This window comes from Taudactylus pleione, unplaced genomic scaffold (assembly GCF_031769625.1).
Source record: "Taudactylus pleione unplaced genomic scaffold, aTauple2 ptg000199l, whole genome shotgun sequence".
Classification (NCBI taxonomy): domain Eukaryota; kingdom Metazoa; phylum Chordata; class Amphibia; order Anura; family Myobatrachidae; genus Taudactylus; species Taudactylus pleione.
The window spans coordinates 4,541,303-4,562,863 of record NW_028284601.1 but is presented as its reverse complement, the minus strand read 5'-3'; the positions used below and the strand labels follow the sequence as shown (position 1 = coordinate 4,562,863).

Genomic DNA, 21,561 nt, shown 5'->3' with positions numbered 1-21,561 from the left:
CCTTGTTTCATTTTAATTATTTCCTTATGCATCTGCTTCTCATTACCTCTACTTTGCTCCTTTGTGCTGCTCCTTGCCTCTCTCCTTATGTACTGTTCCATTTATTCTTTACAATTCATCTTCCACCACCTCTGCCCTGACATTATAATGTTCTTCCCACCAGACCAAATGCTTCATCTGTGGCATCGGAAGTGATTACTTTGATACGACGCCGCACGGCTTTGAGAGTCATACTCTGGAAGAACATAACTTGGCCAATTACATGTGAGCTGCGGGATTGGGAGCAGGGAGATTGACCAAGGATTGAATTTAAGTAAAGCCCATAGTGTTTTAATGGGTTCTAACTTGGTCTGTGCTTTGTTCCAGGTTCTTTTTGATGTATCTGATTAACAAAGATGACACGGAACACACAGGGCAGGTGAGCTAACACTCATTGTGACGCTGATTTTTCATGCTGATTGGAGTAGATGGGCATTTTATCATTATGGAAACCTAGTGGCTGTAATATGGAGGTGTGACCGAGAGGACCAAGAGGAAGTACAAAATATTCTGGAATCCCCTACGGCACATGCACTACCCAGAGTTTGCGCAGAAAAGCGCTATTGTGATTGGGAGAGCTGGTAATAGAACTCTAGAGCAAAGCGATGGGCATTCCTGGCAGTGTCTGGGAGGTGGCCAGAAGGGAGCGCAAAAGCATCCGCCACGTGGGCATGTAATTGGAGCATTGTGGGCGTGTCACTGCAAGCATTCTGCGTAGGCAGGTACAAGTGTCGCTGGTGGACTGTCTAAAATCACTGGTGGTTCTACCGTGAGTAGGGGGCGCAAAAAGTGGTCGTCTCAGGCCTTGCACATTCCGATGCATGTTAGTGCACAAGTGGAAGACTGGAACTAGCATTTAGATATTATCGCACCCGCGACTCTGGCATAGGGCGCCAGAGCGGGCACAGCAGCTTCCACCTCTGAATGAGGTCCTGGTGTACAGTTCCTAGGCCTCTCATGGGAGGAAAGAGCAACTTGGTAAAACTGTGAGTGCTCCTTGAAAGAAACCCTTGTGGGTGGTGCCTCATAATAAATGTTCTGCATTGATAATTATGGAATCGGTATGATTTACCGCCGGCGGTTGGAATCCCAACACCAGCATCCCGCCAGCAGTGGAAATCCCGATCGTCCTCAGGTAAGTATTAGCTAACCTAATTCTACCCCCTAACCTTAGCCCGCCCTTAGGGGTGCGTAACCCTAACCCCCCCCCCAGTACCTAACCCTAATCGATCCTCGAAGTGCCTAAACCTAACCCCCCTTCCCTGCAGCCTGAACCTAATTCCACCGGGGGGTGCCTAACCCCAACCTCCCCCTGGGCGTGCCTAACCCTAGCCCCCCCCTCCCATAGCCTAAACCTAACCTCCCGGGGGGGATGCCTTAGCCTAAGTCCCCCCCCGGGAACACCAAACCTAACCCTCCCCCCCCCCCAGGCTATCCGGGCTCGGCGTCCCATCGATCAGGATGCTGGGCGTCGGGCTCCCGGCGTATGTCTAATGACAGGCGTGGGCATATCGACGCCTGTCTTTAGACCCTTGCCAGGATATTACAGTCGGGAAGCCGGCTGTCGTGATTAGGTCCGCCGGCTTCCCGACTGCATACCATAATTATTGGTTGTTCTTTTTAGCACCTCTCCTATGTCATTCCTGCATTTTCATATGCACAAAACACTGTGTAAATGTCTGTGCATGCCTGCCACATTCAACATATCTCACACTCGTAAATAACCCAAAAAATGCATTTGATTCAATACTTAGGGGTCTATTTATTAAGCAGACAAAAGCCAAATCTCTGGTGTTTCCATCAGAGTTTTTTTTTTACTTAAATCTGCTTCTCTCAATTTAACAAAAGGTGATCACTAATTCAGCAAAAGGCATTAACCTAATTTCCACCGCTTATACCAATCCCCATAGACTTCTATGGGCACAGCGTCCTTGTCAATTTAAAACGTCAACAGGCTTAGCTTTACGTCGATAGATAATGCTATAGCTAGCAATACGGACCAGCGAAGCCGGGTCACAACACGACGCACAGGCATGGACAGTAGTCCCGCATGCGCTTATCTCTTTAATCCTAGCGGGATTTACTAAAGCTGCCATTTGTGTACAGTGCCCTTTACATTGATGAATAAACTTGGTACGTCTGTTTTGTGGGAGCAATTAGGAACATTTCTCTAAAACAGCAAATTCCTAATGGTTACATTTTAGACCTGTAAAATTTGCACAGTTGTGCATAATAGTGCACTGTGCCCCAGCATCTGTTACCAATACAGGTCATCCCAACACTGAATAACACTGCTGCTCTGCTACGAGGGATGGTATAGTGTCTCGTCTGTTACAATCATTATGTAGCATAGAGTAGGTGACTTGGTTGTCTCTCTTTCAGGAGTCCTATGTCTGGAAGATGTACCAGGAAAGGTGCTGGGATTTCTTCCCCGCTGGAGACTGTTTCCGGAAGACCTATGAGGATCAGCTGGGATAACGCATACTTTAAATATAGTTATTCCCTGGATCGTGATCAGATCCTTGAACCTACAGGAGACATTGGCAAGATAACTTCCTATCAGTCTCCGTCTCTGCTTATCCAGCACAGAAGCGACTCCGCAGAACATCAACAAACTAACTAACTGGAGATTGTTACAGCATTCTAATCCAGATGTCTTCAGTGCCAATGTCCCTGCAGGGCATCACATCTTTACAGCATTATGGCCTCTGCAGAGGATTGCATTTCTTATTGAGACTGCTAAAGAGCATTGCATTTTAAGCTGCAGAACCACCACAGAGCGCTGAAATTGTCCTTTGCTCTATAGGAATCTGTTGTCTCAATGTCCGGACACTGCCACCAATATTTTGCAAGGTGAAATACTACCAGTTTCTTCACTGTCTTTGCTCCAGAGCATTGCACATTTTTAGTTTTATACTAGTTTGTGTAATATCGTCAGTCTCGAAGAAATATCTGTCCGCCCCCCCCCAACAGCCCCCGATTCTGCCAAACTCTTCCTATACCAGACACACAAAGGCCCTGCCAAAATACCAAGGTATAATATTGCTCATTTCAATTTAAAGCAGTACTACAAAAAACATAAGTGCAAGGAAGGGTTAAAAACAAAATTCTATACATTTCAATTGTCCTGATCCGTAAACACATTACACATCCACCTAGATTGGTTTATTTTCCTAGTCTTGTGGTAAATGAAATAGCTGGTTAAATGATTTATGTGGCAAAAAGCTTGCATGAACATGCTAATATTTCTATATGGAGACACACCAATAGTAAGGGTGCTCTGCAAGACACTGAATTTTTTTGATTGGAGGGTTACAGTGAATACTGTACGCCACTATTTTTGTTACGGCAGCCTACAAAGAAACAGCTGCCCAAATTGATTAAACGTCAAAAAGTAGCCATTGGGTATAAAAGACAAACCATTTTCATGTTTAGCATTGATGTTACACAATTCTTCTGGATCTTGGAAACAAGTTTCTGAAAGTTACTCAGAAGAATGTTACCCTGCTAGGCAAGTCTGTCAGTCACTCCCTGCCTGCATCAAATTCTGGAAAGTTCAGGGTACATTAGAAATATTTATATTTTTGCTAGAATCTGAATTGAACTTGCAGTGCTTTGTGTCCTGTGATCCAGGATAGTTGTTGACACCTGAACAGGTTATGGTGTAAGAAGACCTACACACTATCTGGCCTGGACAGCCAATTACAAGCTCAATGCTGTACGGCTACTTCTACAGAGTGTAGTCATTGTCAGTGTTACCTGCATTCTCTGTATACTAGTGCCTTATACCTCCCAACAAGGGGGGGAATACAACAGGGTGACAATGTGGGATTACTTTTGTTTGTAACTGTGAATGTTTACCGTGTTGCTGCTGCAGATGCCGAACTCGTTAGCACAATCATTGCCTGAGTGTTGTTGGTGAGTGAAGTGCTGTGTGCATCGGAAGTCTCTTGTGCTATAATGCTTCATTACTCCAGATGGTGATATCGCAGCGTCCACCTCTCTCACCAACAATCAGCAATATATTTCTTGTATGTTCTGTGCAAGATCGCTACAGAGAATCTCTCCTACACAATGGGATATTTGCAGATGGCCTCAGGAGGTATTACAAAATATAGGTCGGGAGCTCACTTCTTAATTGTGCAGAACTTTTGTCCTGTTTGTCTGTAATAAAGTATTTATTGATGACGCTGTAAGGCTTGCAATCATTTACTTCTTGTTACCACACTGATCCACCTCAGCACAAGCAATGACACCAATAGGATGATTTGGCTTTATAGAATGTACAGTATGTTTTGTAAATAAAAATATCTGCAAAAACTCTGGCCCTCTGTATCCCGGTGGCTGCTTAGAAGCTACAGTTCTGTCTAACCAAGTCCCGGGCCTTTCCCCAGCACCCCTTTGTGTTAAAGTGTAGTGTAAAAAAAGATGTAACAATATTGTCTTTGCTGGAGAACCAGAGGTCCCAGCAAGCCTCCCCCGCAGGCTGGTCCTTGGAGAACCAAAAGTACCAGCATGCGGGGCATTAGTTCACCTGCAAAGAAATATTAAAATAACCACAAGACACACACACCGTGAAAATAAAGTTTAATAGCATACATGCACACTTACATTCACACTCACACTCAGCAGAGCCCAGTGCTGGTTCTTAAAATACAGGGGACCTTTAAGCATATTTTCCCCTGTATTTTAAGAACCAGGACAGGCTCTACAGAGCACGGGCTGGTTATGCTTGTGGGGGGCACGTCTTTTTTTTTTCTTCAAAGTTTATTTTTTTTACACACAGAAACACGCACAGATCTCACGGATCTGTGCATCTGTCTGTGTTTCTTGGACCTGCTGAGGCTAGACTCGGTATCCTGAAGCAGGTAAGTTTTTTTTTTTGAGTATTCAGAAGTAATAGTGTGTGAGTGAAACACTCGTACTCTATTACATTGCCAGAGTTCTATGCTCACAATGGCAAAACATCTGGATGAGTGTTTTGCCATTGTGAGTTGCAGAGGTGTGAGAAACATGTGCGCTTGCTTGTTCTCACACTCTATTACATAGCTCCGTACTCGCACTTTTTCAAAACTCACACCATATTACATCTCACCCAAAGAATGAAGGGCGCCCAGTGTTCCCCAAAAAGATTTAACATACTGTAAGTACAAAAATGTACATTTCTTGATTAACCCATGGTGGAACACCAGAGGATGTCCTAAAGCGGTTCCAAAGGGAGGGCACATTCAAAAGTCGTTGTGCGTAGCACCTCCTGTCTAAAGCGGACATCTTTTGATGCAAAAGTAGTAAATCTGAAAAATTTGGAAAAGATATGCATAGAAGACCAGATGACTGCCTAGTAAAACTGCTAGCAGTGGCCCTATGCCATGCTGCCCAGGATGCTCCGATATGGTAGAATGTGCTGCCCTCAGAGGTTCAGGAAAGGACAGACATAGATAAGTCTGTTGAAGTACCACAGTAATTCATATGGCAATGGCTGTTTGGAAGCTGGTCAGCCTCTCATGGACATTGTAGAAAGTCAGGCCGCCATCCATCCTGGGTCCTTTGGACAATGATTTTCAAAGTCGTGACAATGTCCAGTGAACCAAGAAAGCCCTCTTTGTCCATTGACCTATCCAAATCCAAAGAAGGGCTCACAATGCATCATTTCAAATGAAAATTAGTGACTACCTTTGGCTGAAAAGAAAGAGTGGTTCAAAGCACATCCCGTTCAGCATAGAGGATGATGCAGTCCCCAGCTCCAAAACTCTCCTTTTTGAGGAGCTAGCTAATAGGAAGACAACATTCCAAGTAAGGAATTTGAACCTCACCAAATCCAGTAGTTCGAAAGAAGGGTCAGCAGCAGATTGAGTTTCCAAAAAGTTATAGGAGGGATGTATGGAGGCTGACCATGCATTGCTTCCCGTAAGAAGGTCTACACTTTATTCAAGAGAGACAATTTTCTAAGAAAGTAAATTAAAACGGCTGAGACCATAACAGTCAGGGAACTGAATTGAAAAAACCCTAGAACATCAGCAACTGGACCCAATGAAAAGAAGAGGTACTGTAGAAATCCCCTGAATTTCACAACTAGATCTACGGTAGATGTTGAGTTTCCAAATCCTGTAGTAATTTTTAGCTGCAACATGTTTTTGAACTATGAACAAGGGCTGAACTCAGGGCTGCCATCACAAATAGGCAGCCCCCCCTGCGTTTCTGCAACTCCAGCCCCAAAGTATCTCCCTAGCCAGTACCCCTTCTGTCTCTCTAGACAGCACCCCCTGTGTCTCTCCAAACAGCCCTTATAGCCCACAGACATTTACCTTCTCATGTGTCTCTTCTGGCTACTCCTCTTCAGGCTGTGGCCAGTTCCTCTGTCAGTGGTGCACCCGTGATATCATGATGTTACATGCGCCTTGTCCCAATAAGAAAAAAAAAAAACTTTATTGTTCCAGGCAGCTACAATCCTTCCCACATTCCCCTCTCTCTCAGCGATCACCCCACATGCCCACGTCTCAGTAACACCCCCATACATTCTCCTCTCTCTCAACAATCCTCACCAAATTCCCCTCTCTCAGCGATCTCCCCACATTCGCCTCTGTATGTAAGTGACCCCCCCCACATTCCCACCTGTATGTCAGCGACCCCCCTTCCACATACACACACATACACACACTCCCCTTTGTCTATCTGTGATCCTCACACACATTTCCTTCTGCCTGTCAGTGACCCCCCCGATACACACACACATTCCCTTCTGTTGTTCTGTGCCCCCATTTACCTCTGTCTCAGTGTGCTGTGGGGCCCTCACTGCTGCCTGTTGCAAGGGGAAGGAGTCCAAGTAGCAGAGTGCACTGGGGAGGAAAGTGTATGCAGGTCACAGCTTAGGCGTATGCTGATCTGGCTGCTCTGAGCTCATGGTAAGGTGGCTGGCCTGGGGGAGGCTCCAGCCACCAGGAAGTATAGCTATGACAGCTGCCTGGCACTGCAGATCTTCAGTAATCTGGTATGCGCTGGGATGCCGGCAGGGCCATTACTCCCAAGGGGACCCTGCTGTATCGCTGGTAAGTCCATCCTTGGGCGAGCCCCTCTCTGTCTGGGCCCGGGGCTCCAGATCCGGCAGTTTCCCTGATGGCAGTCCTGGCTGAACTACATGGTCTTAAAATCACATAGCTACTGTATAAGGATCATTGCTTCAACAGCCACCCATTAAAGCCAGCAGAGTTATAACACTGATGAAAAAAGGAGCCCTGTCATGATAGATTGGACCTCAGAGACTGAGGCCACACAAGCTCACAGCCCCTTAGCATATCCCTGTACCAAGACCCTCTGAGACAGTCTTGTGCTACAGATTAGATGGAAGCTCTGTAGAACCGACAGTATGCCTGCGAAATACACCTACAGATGCCTCATACTGGAGCAGAATTGCTTCCCCTCGTGGTTCAAATAATGTTACCATGTGAACTTCTGGATGCCCCCATCTTTCCACTGGCTGATGATAGGCCTTAGAATGCAGAGCAATCTATTTTGCCTGGGGTGAGGGCTCTGTCTTCTGAGATAGCTTGCTGCGCAGTATTCCACCCAAGGGATTATGGGAAAATGTTGCCCTCCCCAACAGAAGATACTGCCAGTTATTCTCAAAGCCAGGAGGATAAACTAGTTGCCCTCTGAGCAAGCCATAAACTCTGCATAGCCCCCAGCTGAGAGCCGGAGTCTGCCTCTCCAAAAACATTCTGAGCTCCAGTCTGTCAACTGGGAGAGTAAACACCTCCGGATACAAAGAGCTTGTATAAAGGACTAAAATGCGAAGGTCTAGTCTCAAATGGGACTACACAAGCTGACGTGCCTTAAAAGGATAACCAACTGTCCTAGTACCCCTAAGAAAAGGTGAACATACCGTAGTCTGTAAGCAGCTAACCAGGTCTACACAAGGCCTAGTAGAGAGAGAAGGTTAGTCCGCTAGTTGGGAAGACCATCAGCTGGGAAAGGGTCAAGTTTCATTACTGAAATGATCTAACCATGAGACTCCATTGCCTTAACCATATCCAAAACATGAGTCTGCAACAAGGCCAGGGGGGTATCACCTTGATCAACTTATCTTCCAGGGAATGGGGGACCCTTACCCCCTGAATCATAGAAGAAAGAGCCATGTAGGAATCTATGTAAACATCCTCATCCTGATGCACAGTCACAGGTCAGAGTCAATGGACCCTCCCAAGTTTGGAGCATGCATGTACCCATCCAAGAAAATTACAGGCAAGCAGGACTTCTCCTGGTTCATACATGCGGTAACCTACCACCTAGACCCCATCTAGACCCCATCTAGAAGCTGAATGGAAAGAAAATGCAGTGTCAGAGTAGATCAATATAGTCAATCTGGATTCAGGACCTAAGAGAGATTTGTTTTAAAAAAATAGCAGAGCATTTAGTGACCCAACAACGTTGTTTTCTGTTCCCACATAAGGAAAGGAAAATAAGATTCTGGGGCCTGAGACCTCACCTGACCTATGAGCCAAAAGGAGCACACCTGAATGTCTGGGAGCTGGTATACAGTTGGTAGAAACTTTCCTCCTATGGCTAGTAGAAGCAGTCCAGCTCTGGTCCTAATAGGAAATCCCCAGAAAGACATGAACACTAGAGTTAACGTGACACCGTAATCACTGTGTAGGTCAAATCTGGAAAGCACAGTGTGTTGGGGCCGTTAGAATCCAGAAGTCATCTCCCAGGAACCTAGAATCTTCATGGATGTGACCAGTAACTCAGAACTGGGCCTAGCTGCCTACAAACCTGATAAGAGTACTCTGACCACCACAACCATCATTGTCATTGTCCCAATCTGAATTTAAAATGGGTAAAATGGATTGTCACTGTCCCAATCTGAATTTAAAATGGGTAAAAGGAATGCCACCACCTCAAGAAAATGAATGGGCTAAAGAACTGTCTCGATCTTCTTATTCATTCTGTCCTCTCAGTATTCAGACTCCAAGAAGAAGAAATGTAGTCAGATTATTGGAGCCTCCACCCTCGGTGGTGACCAACATTTCTGTATCCCTTCCATGAATATGGATAAAATTTCTGCAGCCTACTTGAGACCTGGACTGGTCCATGCTCATAAGTTTGGTCACCCAAAGACACCTTCTTCTTCAGCAGTTTTATTGCTCCTTTAAATCCAGCAACTGAAACCACCATAGAAGCAGCAGCTGTGAGAAGCGCCGCTTAGTAAATGTGCCCCAAGAGTCTCTGGTTTCACTGTCTGGCTGGGATGTACTGAAGGGAAAATGTTGTGAAAACCCAGTTTTTGGGGTTTTTACCGCATTTTCATATGTACTAAGCCCCGGCTGCCCGATTTTCATTGTGGAGGGTAACACCAGGTTTTCTGGCATTACCCTATAGAAGCCTATGGGCTTCTTACCGCATCCCACTTCCCGCAGCTTCGCCACTGTCGCCCAGCACCTCTCACTGCCGGCCACCCCTCACCTCAGCCTCCTGGGTGCTCCTCCTGGGTCCCCCGCCTCCTTCTCCTCTTCTTCTGGGTGCAGGGAGGAGGAGGAGGAGCCCGGGACTTCCTGCAGAGGTCACCAGCAGGAAGCTCCCGGGGCTAGGAGGGGAGAAGACCCGCGGAGACCACCTCACCCGGCGGCAGCAGCTTCGCAAAGGGTAACTCTTATCGCGAAAGCTTTCCTTTGCGATACTAATCGCATATGTTAGTACATATGCGATTAGCATCGATGCGGTGACTGGTGTGATGTACACTGCATGGTTAGTACATCCTGCTCTTACTGCCATTACTGTCTTTCTCATAACGGGTAACATTGTGTACACTGAAAGCAAAGATTATTCTGAGATAGAAAAAAAACAAAAAATGTCTCACTATCATAAAAATATATAGGAGAGCACTGAAAACATTTATGAAATACTACAACTTGAAAAAGTGTGTAGCTTTTATTGCTGCTAACAGGACGGTTATATCTCATCTACAGAATGGTATCATATTATTGGACTAAATATCTTCTTAACTGGAAGAATGAAGATTCTAAAAATACTAAACATTGAATAATGGAGAATTTTGCATGTGGATTGTTTAAACTTTAAAAAAAAATTTTTTTTTAAAAATGTAAAAACTAGTTTTCAATCCAGTCCCGATAACCAAGCATTCTCCATTTGATGGTTGCCAGAGTCAGTTTATTTGGGACTAAACTTAATGGAGAAATTTGATATGTTAGTTAAATGGCACCTAAAATAAATGTTTTTAGTCTTAAAAATGTATTTAATCTATTTAACGATCACAAAGCTCCAAAATGTAATTGTTTATGAAGCATATAGGTAAAATTTGTTCAGCCTCAGCCATCTTTCACCTGTAGCTCTGTAAAAAAGGGAGAGTATCACCTCCCAATACTATTACAGACAGCTGCCACATCTGAATAACTGGCATCGGATCCCATTGGTGCACTGAGTACAACTGAGTTCCTGTGACATCATTGTCCCTCCCCCCTGTTTGAATCCACAATTCTGCAAGGCAAAGAAACAAAGTCTGTCAGTCACTCTCTGTTTGCACTGGTTACAAAAATATCTCATTCTTTCAATGGCAACTTGCTTCAGAATGGCAAAACAGTTCATGGTGGAGCAATCCAGTATATTTGTCTAGAATTTTTCAGCCGTTCATTTATATAAAGTCCAACAGGGGCTTTACTTGGTCTTTAAAAAGTATTTTGCATTGGCATCCCATTAAACAGAGCCACGTGTTCCTGCAATAGTTTATCTTCTGCCTGACTTTCATGGGGTACTTTCAACAGTAAATTCCTAGTCATCATTCAGGTGTGCATGGGCTGTTACCTGCACTATCAGACGGACAACAAGTAGAACAAACGTCCAGTAAAGGTGCATGAAACAGTTTTACTGCATAGACATCCAAACAGCATGAGCCTTACACTACTGACCACATCAGTGCCACGACATGAGCCTTACACAGTAATGAAGATATAAGTCCCAGGGTGTCATAATTAATGTCTCTCCCAGTGGCCACGCAATGCAAGGGCTTTTATAGCAGATGATCCCGGGTTATTGTCTGTAACTGGGATGGGCCACGACTGTCCCATGCTGAACCTCAGTGTCCAAACACTAAGGATGTGTAGCTAACAATCATGGATGTACAAGTTTGTGTTGCTGTTATCAAACTGCGGAGCTTCTACAATGATCCTATTCCTGTGTAACAGAGGAAAACAGACATTAGATTTGTAGGCACAGTCCTATACCAAATGGGTGGAAATTGAATGATGACATGGAGTAAAGACAGACAAAGAGATTAAGGGGTCTACATACTAAGCAGTGATAAGAGACAGAGTGAAACGTGATAAGTAAGTGATAAGGTGCCAGCCAATCAGCTCCCAGCTGTCATCTCACAGGCTGTGTTTGAAAAATGACAGTTGGGAGCTGATTGGCTGGCACCTTATCTCTTCCTTTTCACTTTTCACTCTGTCTCTTATCACTGCTTAGTATATAGACCCCTAAGGTACAACAGACAGAGGACATACGGAACAGAATAGGAAGACTGTATGGAAAAGAAATGGAAGAACAGATGACACCAAACGGGTGGTGAGAAAATGAGGCCACATATCCATGTGTCTGCTCAGCCACCCCCTTGTTACCCCTGATGCTACTTCGTTATGAACAAAATTGGGATGCATGCACAGTCAGAATCAGATGCATGTGTGGACGGAAAACGCTGCTCCGTTGTCCGGCTCTGATTCAGATTCCAAGTGTTGAATAAAGAGTTGTAGGAAAGGAGAAGAGAACTATAGACACCTGGGACAATTATCAACGAGCTGAGGGCGAGAATTAGGTTAGGCGGTGGGGGTGGCGGAAGAGACAGGTAGTAGAAATATTACAGATGTAGAACAATCAGCTGAAGAAACAAAAGAGGGAGCGATGACAAAGCTGACAGAGAGAGAAGATATCTAATGAACAGAACAGAGAGATGAGAGATGCTGAAGAATTGAAGGATGAGAAGGTCCAATGAGACAAACGGCTTGTACAGGGGGTTTGCAGAGCCGAGGTAAGGATCACAAGCGCACTTACCTGTCTGAGGACAACAGCCGTAAACTGCGGTCTCTGCATTCAACATGCACCTGAAAAGCATAAGATATATTACAAACAACAGCATGAAGAGACCGATAATATACAGTATGTGGTTACTAACTAGAAGTTATATAGGAGCTCAAGAAAATAAGTGGTGGCCAACACAAGGCTTATTTTTTCCTGGACTGAGAAGTTCTGGCTTTAGGTGCAGTGAAGGAACTCTCCTCAATCCACATTGCTTATACAGCCCTAGGACTTGCGCGGAACTATCAGACCTGGACAATGGAAAGGCCCCAGTAAGGCAGCTAGAAGGGTCAGCTCATAGACATCAGTGATGTGCGGTGAAGTGAGGCGAGTAGGGCAGAACCTTTCCTATCATACTTAACTATACTCCAGAGTTTTCACTATAAAAATGCTAAGAAAAAATTATAGATATCTTCTTTGTATTATTCTAATCATTTTAATAGTCAAAACCCTGGAGTAAAAATTGTATGGCAGGTGAGGCACTGCCTCCCCTGTCTACCTTTTTCGCACATCCCTGATTAAAACTCACCAACCTTCCAGTACTATATACTGCTGCACCTTTATATAATGCCCACATGTACCCTCGGGGGCATATACAGTATGTATCTGTAAATCTGGCTCTGATACTAGCCAGTGCCTCCCCAGCCATTTACCTCACCGCACGTCATCATAGACTCAATGTTCTATTTATGAATTTTGGTAAAGAGATAAGTCTCCCTTGCAGCGGGCTGTCAGCACGTTAAGTATATTGTTGAAATAATTTGAAATATTTCCAAACTTTCAAATGATAAATGACACAAGTGGTGATGAGACATTAGCTTACCCCCTGCAAAAATAACAATAAAAAGCCTATACAAGTGATGGTTCATAGTAAATATTTGTAACTGATCCTGTAACTGCTCATGTGAACACAAGGAACATATGTGATTTATTATGATATATGATATATGGTTAATGTTCATCATAAAACAATATTTTCATGTATACAGTAGTTATTTATAGCACCCTCCCTCATTGTGACAACTTGCGCTGTGACTCCATCTTCTCCTAATGCCGAATGTGACAAGCGACAACCACAAAATAAATGTATTTCTTTTATAGTCCTTTATGGGCACCTGTATATTTTAGAAAGTTACATTTGCTATGTGACACTAACTTATAAAGATCCAATCGTAGGTTCCCAGCAAGTAATAAGGACCTCATTCAGAGTCGGTCGAATCGGCCGCACGGTCGTACGCCACCGATGTTCGCTATACTGCGCATGCGTAAAGTTCGCGTGCGCAAACTAGCCGCTACGATCAGAAATTTCTCTCTCCTTGAATACAGCCAGTTCGGTAGTTTGAGTGACAGATTGAGGCGTTTGTGGGTGGTAACAGGGGAAGGTGCTTGAAAACGGGGGAGTGGAGATCCGGACGCAGGCGTGCCTAATTATGCGAACGGCGTTTTATGGGAGTGCATATGGTTTATGGGAGTGCATAATTAACAAAGTAGCGTCATGGCACATGTGACATGGGAGGTTTTTACACTGACATGATCGTAGTGCTTAAGAGAGGGTATGGTCAACCTTAAGCTCTACGACCAGTTCCAGTGGTTCCTGATGGTCTCGATTAACCCTTATATGCCCGGAGATGACGTGCAATGCGTACGAGAAGGGGGCGTATATTTTTTAATTCCGGCCGCTTCCTCCCCTTGGTCGACCAGCTACTGATCCGAACTTAGGGACGCAACTTGCGAGGGAATCATTTGCATATCCGGCCCCTTTTCCCGTACAACCGTGCGGCCGCTTCGACCGACTCTGAATGAGGTCCTAAGACCCTTAGAGAGGGTATTCAATAAAAGCGAATCGCCATCGGGCATTGCGGTGAAGCCGCTACACACGTATCGGCCATTTACGGTATTGCGGACATCGCAAGTTTTCCCTTTGCACCTCTATGGGGTGCGAGGGAAAGCTGGCGATGCCGGAAGGCACGATGTGCTGTATTGGAACAGCACATCGCGTGCCGTCCATAGCTTAGAATTGAATTCCCACTTTAGTTTTGATTTGCGGTACATGGTCATTTCAAAATATTCTTATAGCAACAGCTATACCTACTGTATGTACCTATGTGCAGAATTTAAAATTGTCTCCACGCTGAATAGTCCGTAGGTTGATTTCTCCTTTAAATCCTATGCATAATATAGATTGGCTCCTAAATGCTCACTCTCCATTGTCTATACATAATGAGAGACTAGCAAACTGCTGGCTTATCTCTGCTTTGTCTATACATAATGAGAGACTAGCAAACTGCTGGATTACCTCTGCTTTGTCTATACATAATGAGAGACTAGCTAGCTGCTGGTTTACCTCTGCTTTGTCTCTACATAATGAGAGACTAGCTAGCTGCTGGCTTACCTCTGCTTTGTCTATACATAATGAGAGACTAGCTAGCTGCTGGCTTACCTCTGCTGACTGCAGTTTCAATACCTGGAAACCTTTGCTCCTTAAAACAAGGACATATTCTCCGGAGAGAGCTGGGGAAATAAGAACCAGTATTAAGAAAGCAGCTTCTGTTAGTAAATCAGAACTGCACAGGGGTGGTGGTCCAGGACCAAATCAAATTATATCTGTTCAATGTAACTGGCAAAACCAGTGCTGGGGGCTGCCAATGATAAAATATATGGACACACAGAACCCTGTACACCACCACATAACTAACCCAAAGGGTGTCAAGTAAACACAATAACAAATTCTTGGCTTAGGGGTGCCATGAAAAAAATGCTGACACTCTAGAGCAGTTTTTTTTCCCGAACTCATTCCTCAGGGAGCACTAACAGTGCATGTTTTCCATTTTTCCTAGTTGGAGCACAGGTGTATTCATTACTGGCTGACACATTTTAAAAGATGCACAGGTGGAGCTAATTATATCACTTGTGATTCTGGGAGGAGACCTGGAAAACATGCACTGTTAGTGCTCCCTGAAGAATGAGTTTGGGAAACACTGATCTACTCTATATATACCCTGTAGCTCAAATAGCTTCATTTTTGTTGAGTGGCGGTTACAGAGGAGATGTGGGGACCCTCTGTTAGGTGGCCAATACTTGAACCCAGCTGGATCCAAGGTGCAAATGGCTTAGGAGGAGGCTGAGAGGGAAGAATGTGTTGTCTCATAAGGGTGTTATAGTGGAGGTAATAGATGCCAGTTTGTACATGAATGTACACATATCCTAAAGGGATGCAGTTTATAGACCGGCAGGAGAAGCCAGACGGGGGACTTAAGATAGGCATCGAAATACCGACGCCTATCTTAATTCCGACTCCGGAACGCCGAAGGACGACAGCCTGAACAAGGTAAGTCCGGGGAGTTAGCTGCATGGGGGGGAGGGTTAGGTTTAGGGAGTGTAGCGGGGTTAGGGTTTGGCGGGGGGGGTGCCTAACCCTAACCCTCCCCCCTAGGGGTGCCCCCGGGGTAGGTTAGGGTTAGGCACCCCCCTGCGAGGGTTAGGTTTAGGGTGCAGGAAGGGGGGTTAGGTTTAGGCACCCCGGGGGGGATTTAGGGTTAGGCACCACCCCGGGAGTTTTAGGGTTAGGCACCCCCCTGGGAGGGTTAGGTTTAGGGTGCGGGAAGAGTTGGTTTAGGCACCCCTGGGGGGGATTTACGGTATGCAACCCGTAAGAGAGGGTTGGGTTAGGGTACTACCACCCCCAGTCGGGATCTCCTCCTGTCAGGCTTCTCCTGTTGGGATTTGAACCAGTATTTCATACCAATCCCATCCTAAAGCCTCAAGGTGAACTTTAGTGTTGGGAAAATATTAAGAGAGGTTGCTCTGGACTATTTAGGAAGGGACCAGATGGAGGAAAGAGAGGTTACGGCAAGGAACTTACCTCACATGGCAGCAGGCTTTGCTCACACCCGAACCCTACCTCCCCAGCGCCCACGCTGCGTACACGGAAGTAAATTCGTACATTGACCCATATGCAGAGTTGTATGCAACTCAGCAGCCGCCACTATCCATAGCTTAGGTGGACACACTTGGACCAGCCCATATACAGTACTAGGTACAAATGATCTGTGAAACCATCTGTATTTACACATACTGTAACTCTTCATAGCCAGCAATGCAGTCACCTACCTCACTGATCGTTGTCTACGTGAGAACGCCAAATGTTACAGCCCATGTCTCCGTGGTAAGTGGAGATGTGAGTGACTGAAGTGCAGATGACTTTGCATCGCCAGTACGCTTGGTTCCAGAAAAGGCAAAGAGACTTGCGCTGAAGATAAACCTTGATTTCTGGAAAACCACAACCCCCATTCTTATAGGACTTTTGGAGGACAACCTGCCTACCCCTGGAGGTAGCACACAAAGTGGCTGTACAGCAGTTGTGGCACCCGCGGAAGCCAGACTGACTTACGCTAACGCAAAATTCAATTCATCTAATGCAGGAGATTGTGCGCGTGCAAGTATAAAGCCGTACCAGTCATTCACGTTACTCTCAAGGACAATGGGCCAGATGGACGCAGGAGCACCTACAGCACGTCTGCGGCTTTATGCCTGTGCCGCTACAACCTCCTTCCCGCGTGTACATCCCTGCGGCCCAATGTGCTAGGACTGAGACGCCCACTCTTAGAGCCAGTGCAAGCAGTAATACCGATTGGTGCGTCCTTATACTCCTTACCATCGGCCGCACCACCAAAACCTGTACCAGTCCTATGGCGGGCGCAGTGTCTCCGTCCGTGCTTGGCCTCCTGTGTTTACGGCTGTGCGCCTGTGTACGCAGTCACTTTCACTGACACACCCGTGACATTACCCATAACACACCCATTAAACGGGCCATTTTTGCGTGAATTCTAACCACCTCCCTATCAATGCCCAGGAACCAACCCCTGGGTTGGGAATACACTTCTACCTGCGTGCGCCTGAAAAAAAATAACTGCAAACCTGCACGGAGACAACCATGACGGATGCACGGTGAGACCTGGGGGGTATATTTACTAAAGTGAGAGTTTTTAAAAGTGGACATGTTGCCCATAGCAACCAATCAGATTCTAGCTATTATCTTCTAGTAGGTGCTAGTTAAATGTTAAGTAGAATCTGATTGGTTGCTATGTGCAACATCTCCACTTTCTAAAAACTCTCACTTTAGTAAATATACCCACTCAGACTCATGCAGCAGCAAAAGAATTGCACCACTTTGACATCGGCAGTGCGTACACCTAAGATCTCACCTACAGAGTCCACTGGGAAAGCAAAATTCATTTTAGGAACGTTGGATGTTTGCAGTGGTTCTCCATGGTGGTCCACCAAAATTAGTGTATCTGCAATAAAAAAAAAGAGCTGTTATTAATTGGAAGCCAACAGGAGAGAGGGAAAGGGGGAGAGAGGGAGGAGAGGAGAGAAAAGGAAAATAAATACTAGTCCTTACTGTTTATGAGTACCAAGACTTGGTCACAGCCAATCTGTGTCACCTGCACTGGACCAGACCAAGAGCCATCTGATAAAGAAAAAACAACAACAGAACATAATGGATGAACAATGAGATCATATATCTGTAATATATCAGATATAAGTCCTACATTTTCAATATTCAAAACTACAACAGCTCTTAATTAAATAACGTCTCCTGAATGGACAAGGAGAATGGCAATGGACATATAGACCGGCATGCCACTTCTTACTACCCATACCTTCTAAGAGATGTCCATCTATTTTTCGGATTAAAAACTGTCTACATTTCAAATCTCCATCACTAGGCTGATCTACCAACAACCCAAGGAGTACAGTGAGTGGAAACGTCTTAGCAGGAACACACACAGATCTACATTCATCTCTCACCATCTTTATAGTCTGAAAACCAAGAGGTCACAGAGTTGAGATTGATGGTCTGGAATCGGATGTTGCTGTGGCAGGAGGGGCCGTTGCTGACCCCAATGCACACTAATGGATACTTCTCTCTTGGCACCAGCAGCATTTCAAATATCCGCAGAGGGCAGGGCAGGGGATACTCAATGTGCTTGAATGAGAACAAATACAATACTGTGATGAGAATACTGGGGGGGGGGCGAGAACATTTGAGAGAGAAGAATGAGAACAAATACAATACTGTGATGAGAATACTGGGGGGGGGCGAGAACATTTGAGAGAGAAAAAGAACATAGTGAAACATTGAAGTCTTGAGATATATTATATAGTATAACCATAGGTGGGGGGGGGGGGGCCAGAACCATTCAATGTGATTGATCAATTGACAAATGATAGTTGAAGCATACAAGAGGGACTTTTAGGTCTTTGTCGATTCAGTGGTCAAAATACAGATAGAAGTATAAATAAGCCATTTAAAAAAGAAACAACTAAATACAGAAAAAAGTTTGGTTACTTAGGCCCGTATTCAATTGTCAGCGAAAAGTCTGCTAAGTTTCGTCTGCCGGACTTTTCGCCTACATCGTGTGTTTTTGGAGAAAACACTTTTCGTGCGCGCGGACGCTTTTCACCCTATTCAATTCCAAAGGATGCGAAAACGCATTCCAAACACCTGCAATCAAAAAAACACCTGGGGAATACTTGGGGACCCCGTGGAGTCTATTTCACTAGTTTTTAAGTTTGTCCCCCAACCTTGAACTTTTTCGCCCCCGAAACGAAAATACTCTTTTGGGGTGATATAAAGTTGTTATTTTATTTTTTTGACGCAGTTTATCTGTGGGGGACCCCAAACCCCCAATTCTGCACTTTTTTTCCGCCTGCATTCAGAGGCGAATCTCTTCCGCTGGTTACAAGACGCAGACTTTTCGCACGGGCGAAAAGTCTTTGGAATTGAATATGGTTCTCGCCTAGCGAAATGACATCATCGGCAGAAACTTTTAGCTGAAAACAGCTTATCACGGCTAATTGAATACGGCACTTAGGGGTACATTTACTAAAGTGAGAGTTTTTAGAAGTGAGTTTTAGAAGAGATGTTGCCCATAGCAACCAATCAGATTCTAGCTATTTTCTTGTAGAAGGTGCTGGTTAAATGTTAAGTAGAATCTGATTGGTTGCTATGGGCAACATCACTTCTAAAGCTCACTTCTAAAAACTCTCACTTTAGTAAATTTACCCCTTAGTGTTTTCACATACAAGAATGGGCCAAGGATGAAAAGTAAACTGGAAAGGTATAATGGAGATAGATGATATGGAACCAACAGAACATATATGCGAGAAAAGGTCAATCAAAGAAAGATGTAGAACCCGTGTAGACTCCATTACCTTGAGCAACATGAACTTCTCAAGAGGCTGATACCATTCTAGCAAAAGTATGGAGCTCTCCAGGGCTAAGCACAGGAACCAGCTGTCACATGTGTCATTGTGGACTGAGAGAAGGAGAAGGACAAATAAATAAGTAGAAGGTGTACGGGGGGAACAGGAAAGGCAAGATAGAGAAAAAGAGGAAGTAAGTAGAGAAATTATGGAGTAGAAAAAAAGAATCACAGAACAATAACACTGTAGATGCTGATAACAACTTACCCACACAACAGCTCTTGCAGCCCTTAGTGTCTGGCACTTTGGTGGATGTGGCTTTCTTCCTGTAACAATGAGTATGAAGTTGATATAAAACATACGAGTTTTGGAAGTTGCCCTTCTCTCTGTGGTACTTGACACCATTTCTCTATATCATTTTCCATCCTCTTGCTCTAAAGTGTAGGTCAGTGTATTATCCTACTCTATCCCCATAATTGACCTTCGGGATCACACATTTCCCACTCTTAAGTTTATGATAGTTGCTCCAACCATCCCCTTCATCTAATGGAACCTTCCACCCACCTCATTCGCTCACCTTTCATCCAAGCTAACATACAGTAGACACTCTTCCCACACCCCATCATTTGGATCCAGAACCACCTTCACGCACACATAGGTCCCACATGTAAATTCATCATACAACAGTATTATATGTTACTGTAGCATGTTACTGTGCGTTATCATGAGTGGAAGTCATGTGATAAAGAATATCCAGTGCCCATAATGTAGTATAGTGTCAATTCTTCAATCCAGAGTTTTGATTGTTACTCTTCCAAGGTATTACTGTCTCAGTGTTGAGGTAATTTACTTTCATGCATTTGACATTCCCACTCTTTCCGTGCCATATGAGTTTGGGAATCCACACTGACTGCCTTAAACTGCCCAACCTTACTTCACCTTTCCCACTGTGCTTCATGACAAAGTGCCCAGTGCCCATTCCTTCAGCTTATGCATACAGTAGTTATCATGGATTCCTCAGCCCAACGGATGATATAGACATCTAGGGGTGTATTACTATTAATTAAAGGTTGGTTTTGGGTTTGTGGGCGATTTACACTTGTAAAAACCTGCACCTTAGTAAATATGCAGGTTTTAAAAGTGGTTGCAGGATAGGAAACAGAGAGTTGTAGTAAACGGAGTGCAGTCTCAAGAGGGAAATGTTACCAGTGGAGTACCTCAGGGATCTGAACTTGGACCAGTGCTTTTTAATATTTTTATTTGCAAATATCTTTATTTGCATTGCAAATGCTTTTGAAGGTAAACTATGCATTTTTGCAGATGACACAAAAGTATGCAACAGGGTAGACACACCAGGAGGGGTAAAACAAATGATTGATGATCTAGGTAGACTTGAGGAATGGTCAAAAACGTGGCAACTACAGTTTAATGCCAAAAAATGCAAGATCATGCCCTTGGGTCTCAAAAATCCAAAGGCTAAATATAGTATTAATGGCACAATACTGGAAAGTACTGAAAGAAAAAGAAAGAAGTGATAATACCACTGTATAGGTCATTGGTACGTCCTCATCTCGAATACTGTGTTCAGTTCTGGAGGCCATATCTCCAGAAGGATATTAATACATTAGAGACTGTAGAAACGTTCAAATATATAAAGCGTTCTAACAAGGTAAAGGAAGGAGACATTCTTCAAATAAAGAGAAGTATTAGAACAAGAGGACATGTTCTGAAACTGGAGGGTGGAAGGTTCAGGGGAAATTTGAGTAAAAAGTACTTCACAGAAAGGGTAGTGGAGAAGTGGAATAGCCTCCCATCAGAGGTGGTAGAGGCTAAGACAGTAGAGCAATTGAAACATGTATGGGATAGACATAAGGATATCCTTCAGCAGAAGTAGGGATCAATAAGGGTTGAGGTAACAATATGTTTAAAAATGGGGCAGACTAGATGGACCAAGTGGTTCTTATCTGCCGTCAAATTCTATGTTTCTATACCCCTAGGTCTATCGATACATTTTTTTTATTTTTTTTTATTGAACAGCAAAATAGAATGTACAACATACATCTCAAGAATAAAATAAAATACAATACAATACAACATTTGAAAAAATATTGTGCGTTATTTCTTGACATGAAGCAAAGAAAAATATTGCTGTTACGATTTTTCTTTTTTCTTAATCTATAAATGTAGTGATATAAATGTACAGAAGAAATATAAAGAGTAAAGAAATGGAGA

At 44.3% G+C, this 21,561-nt stretch overlaps 2 protein-coding genes across 8 annotated transcripts in view; one reads left to right on the top strand and one right to left on the bottom strand.

The window, feature by feature from the left end:
• The window catches only part of RYR1 (ryanodine receptor 1), a 211,666-nt gene extending 207,431 nt beyond the window's left edge, over positions 1 to 4,235 (top strand). For 6 of the 7 annotated variants that reach the window (XM_088477043.1, XM_088477047.1, XM_088477044.1 and 3 more), the window contains 3 exons: positions 164 to 264; positions 367 to 418; positions 2,422 to 4,235. In XM_088477043.1, coding sequence (XP_088333169.1) covers positions 164 to 264; positions 367 to 418; positions 2,422 to 2,517 — 249 coding nt within the window. In that variant the 3' untranslated portion in view covers positions 2,518 to 4,235. The remainder of the gene's footprint in view (positions 1 to 163; positions 265 to 366; positions 419 to 2,421) is intronic. The other variant, XM_088477048.1, reaches the window with a different exon arrangement.
• Positions 4,236 to 10,894: 6,659 nt separating this feature from the next.
• Positions 10,895 to 21,561, bottom strand: part of MAP4K1 (mitogen-activated protein kinase kinase kinase kinase 1) — a 135,672-nt gene continuing 125,005 nt past the window's right edge. The window contains exons 24-31 of the mRNA XM_088477174.1: positions 19,597 to 19,655; positions 19,339 to 19,442; positions 17,932 to 18,109; positions 17,522 to 17,590; positions 17,325 to 17,414; positions 14,561 to 14,631; positions 12,097 to 12,146; positions 10,895 to 11,223 (exon numbers count right to left, since the gene is read on the bottom strand). Coding sequence (XP_088333300.1) covers positions 11,154 to 11,223; positions 12,097 to 12,146; positions 14,561 to 14,631; positions 17,325 to 17,414; positions 17,522 to 17,590; positions 17,932 to 18,109; positions 19,339 to 19,442; positions 19,597 to 19,655 — 691 coding nt within the window. The 3' untranslated portion in view covers positions 10,895 to 11,153. The remainder of the gene's footprint in view (positions 11,224 to 12,096; positions 12,147 to 14,560; positions 14,632 to 17,324; positions 17,415 to 17,521; positions 17,591 to 17,931; positions 18,110 to 19,338; positions 19,443 to 19,596; positions 19,656 to 21,561) is intronic.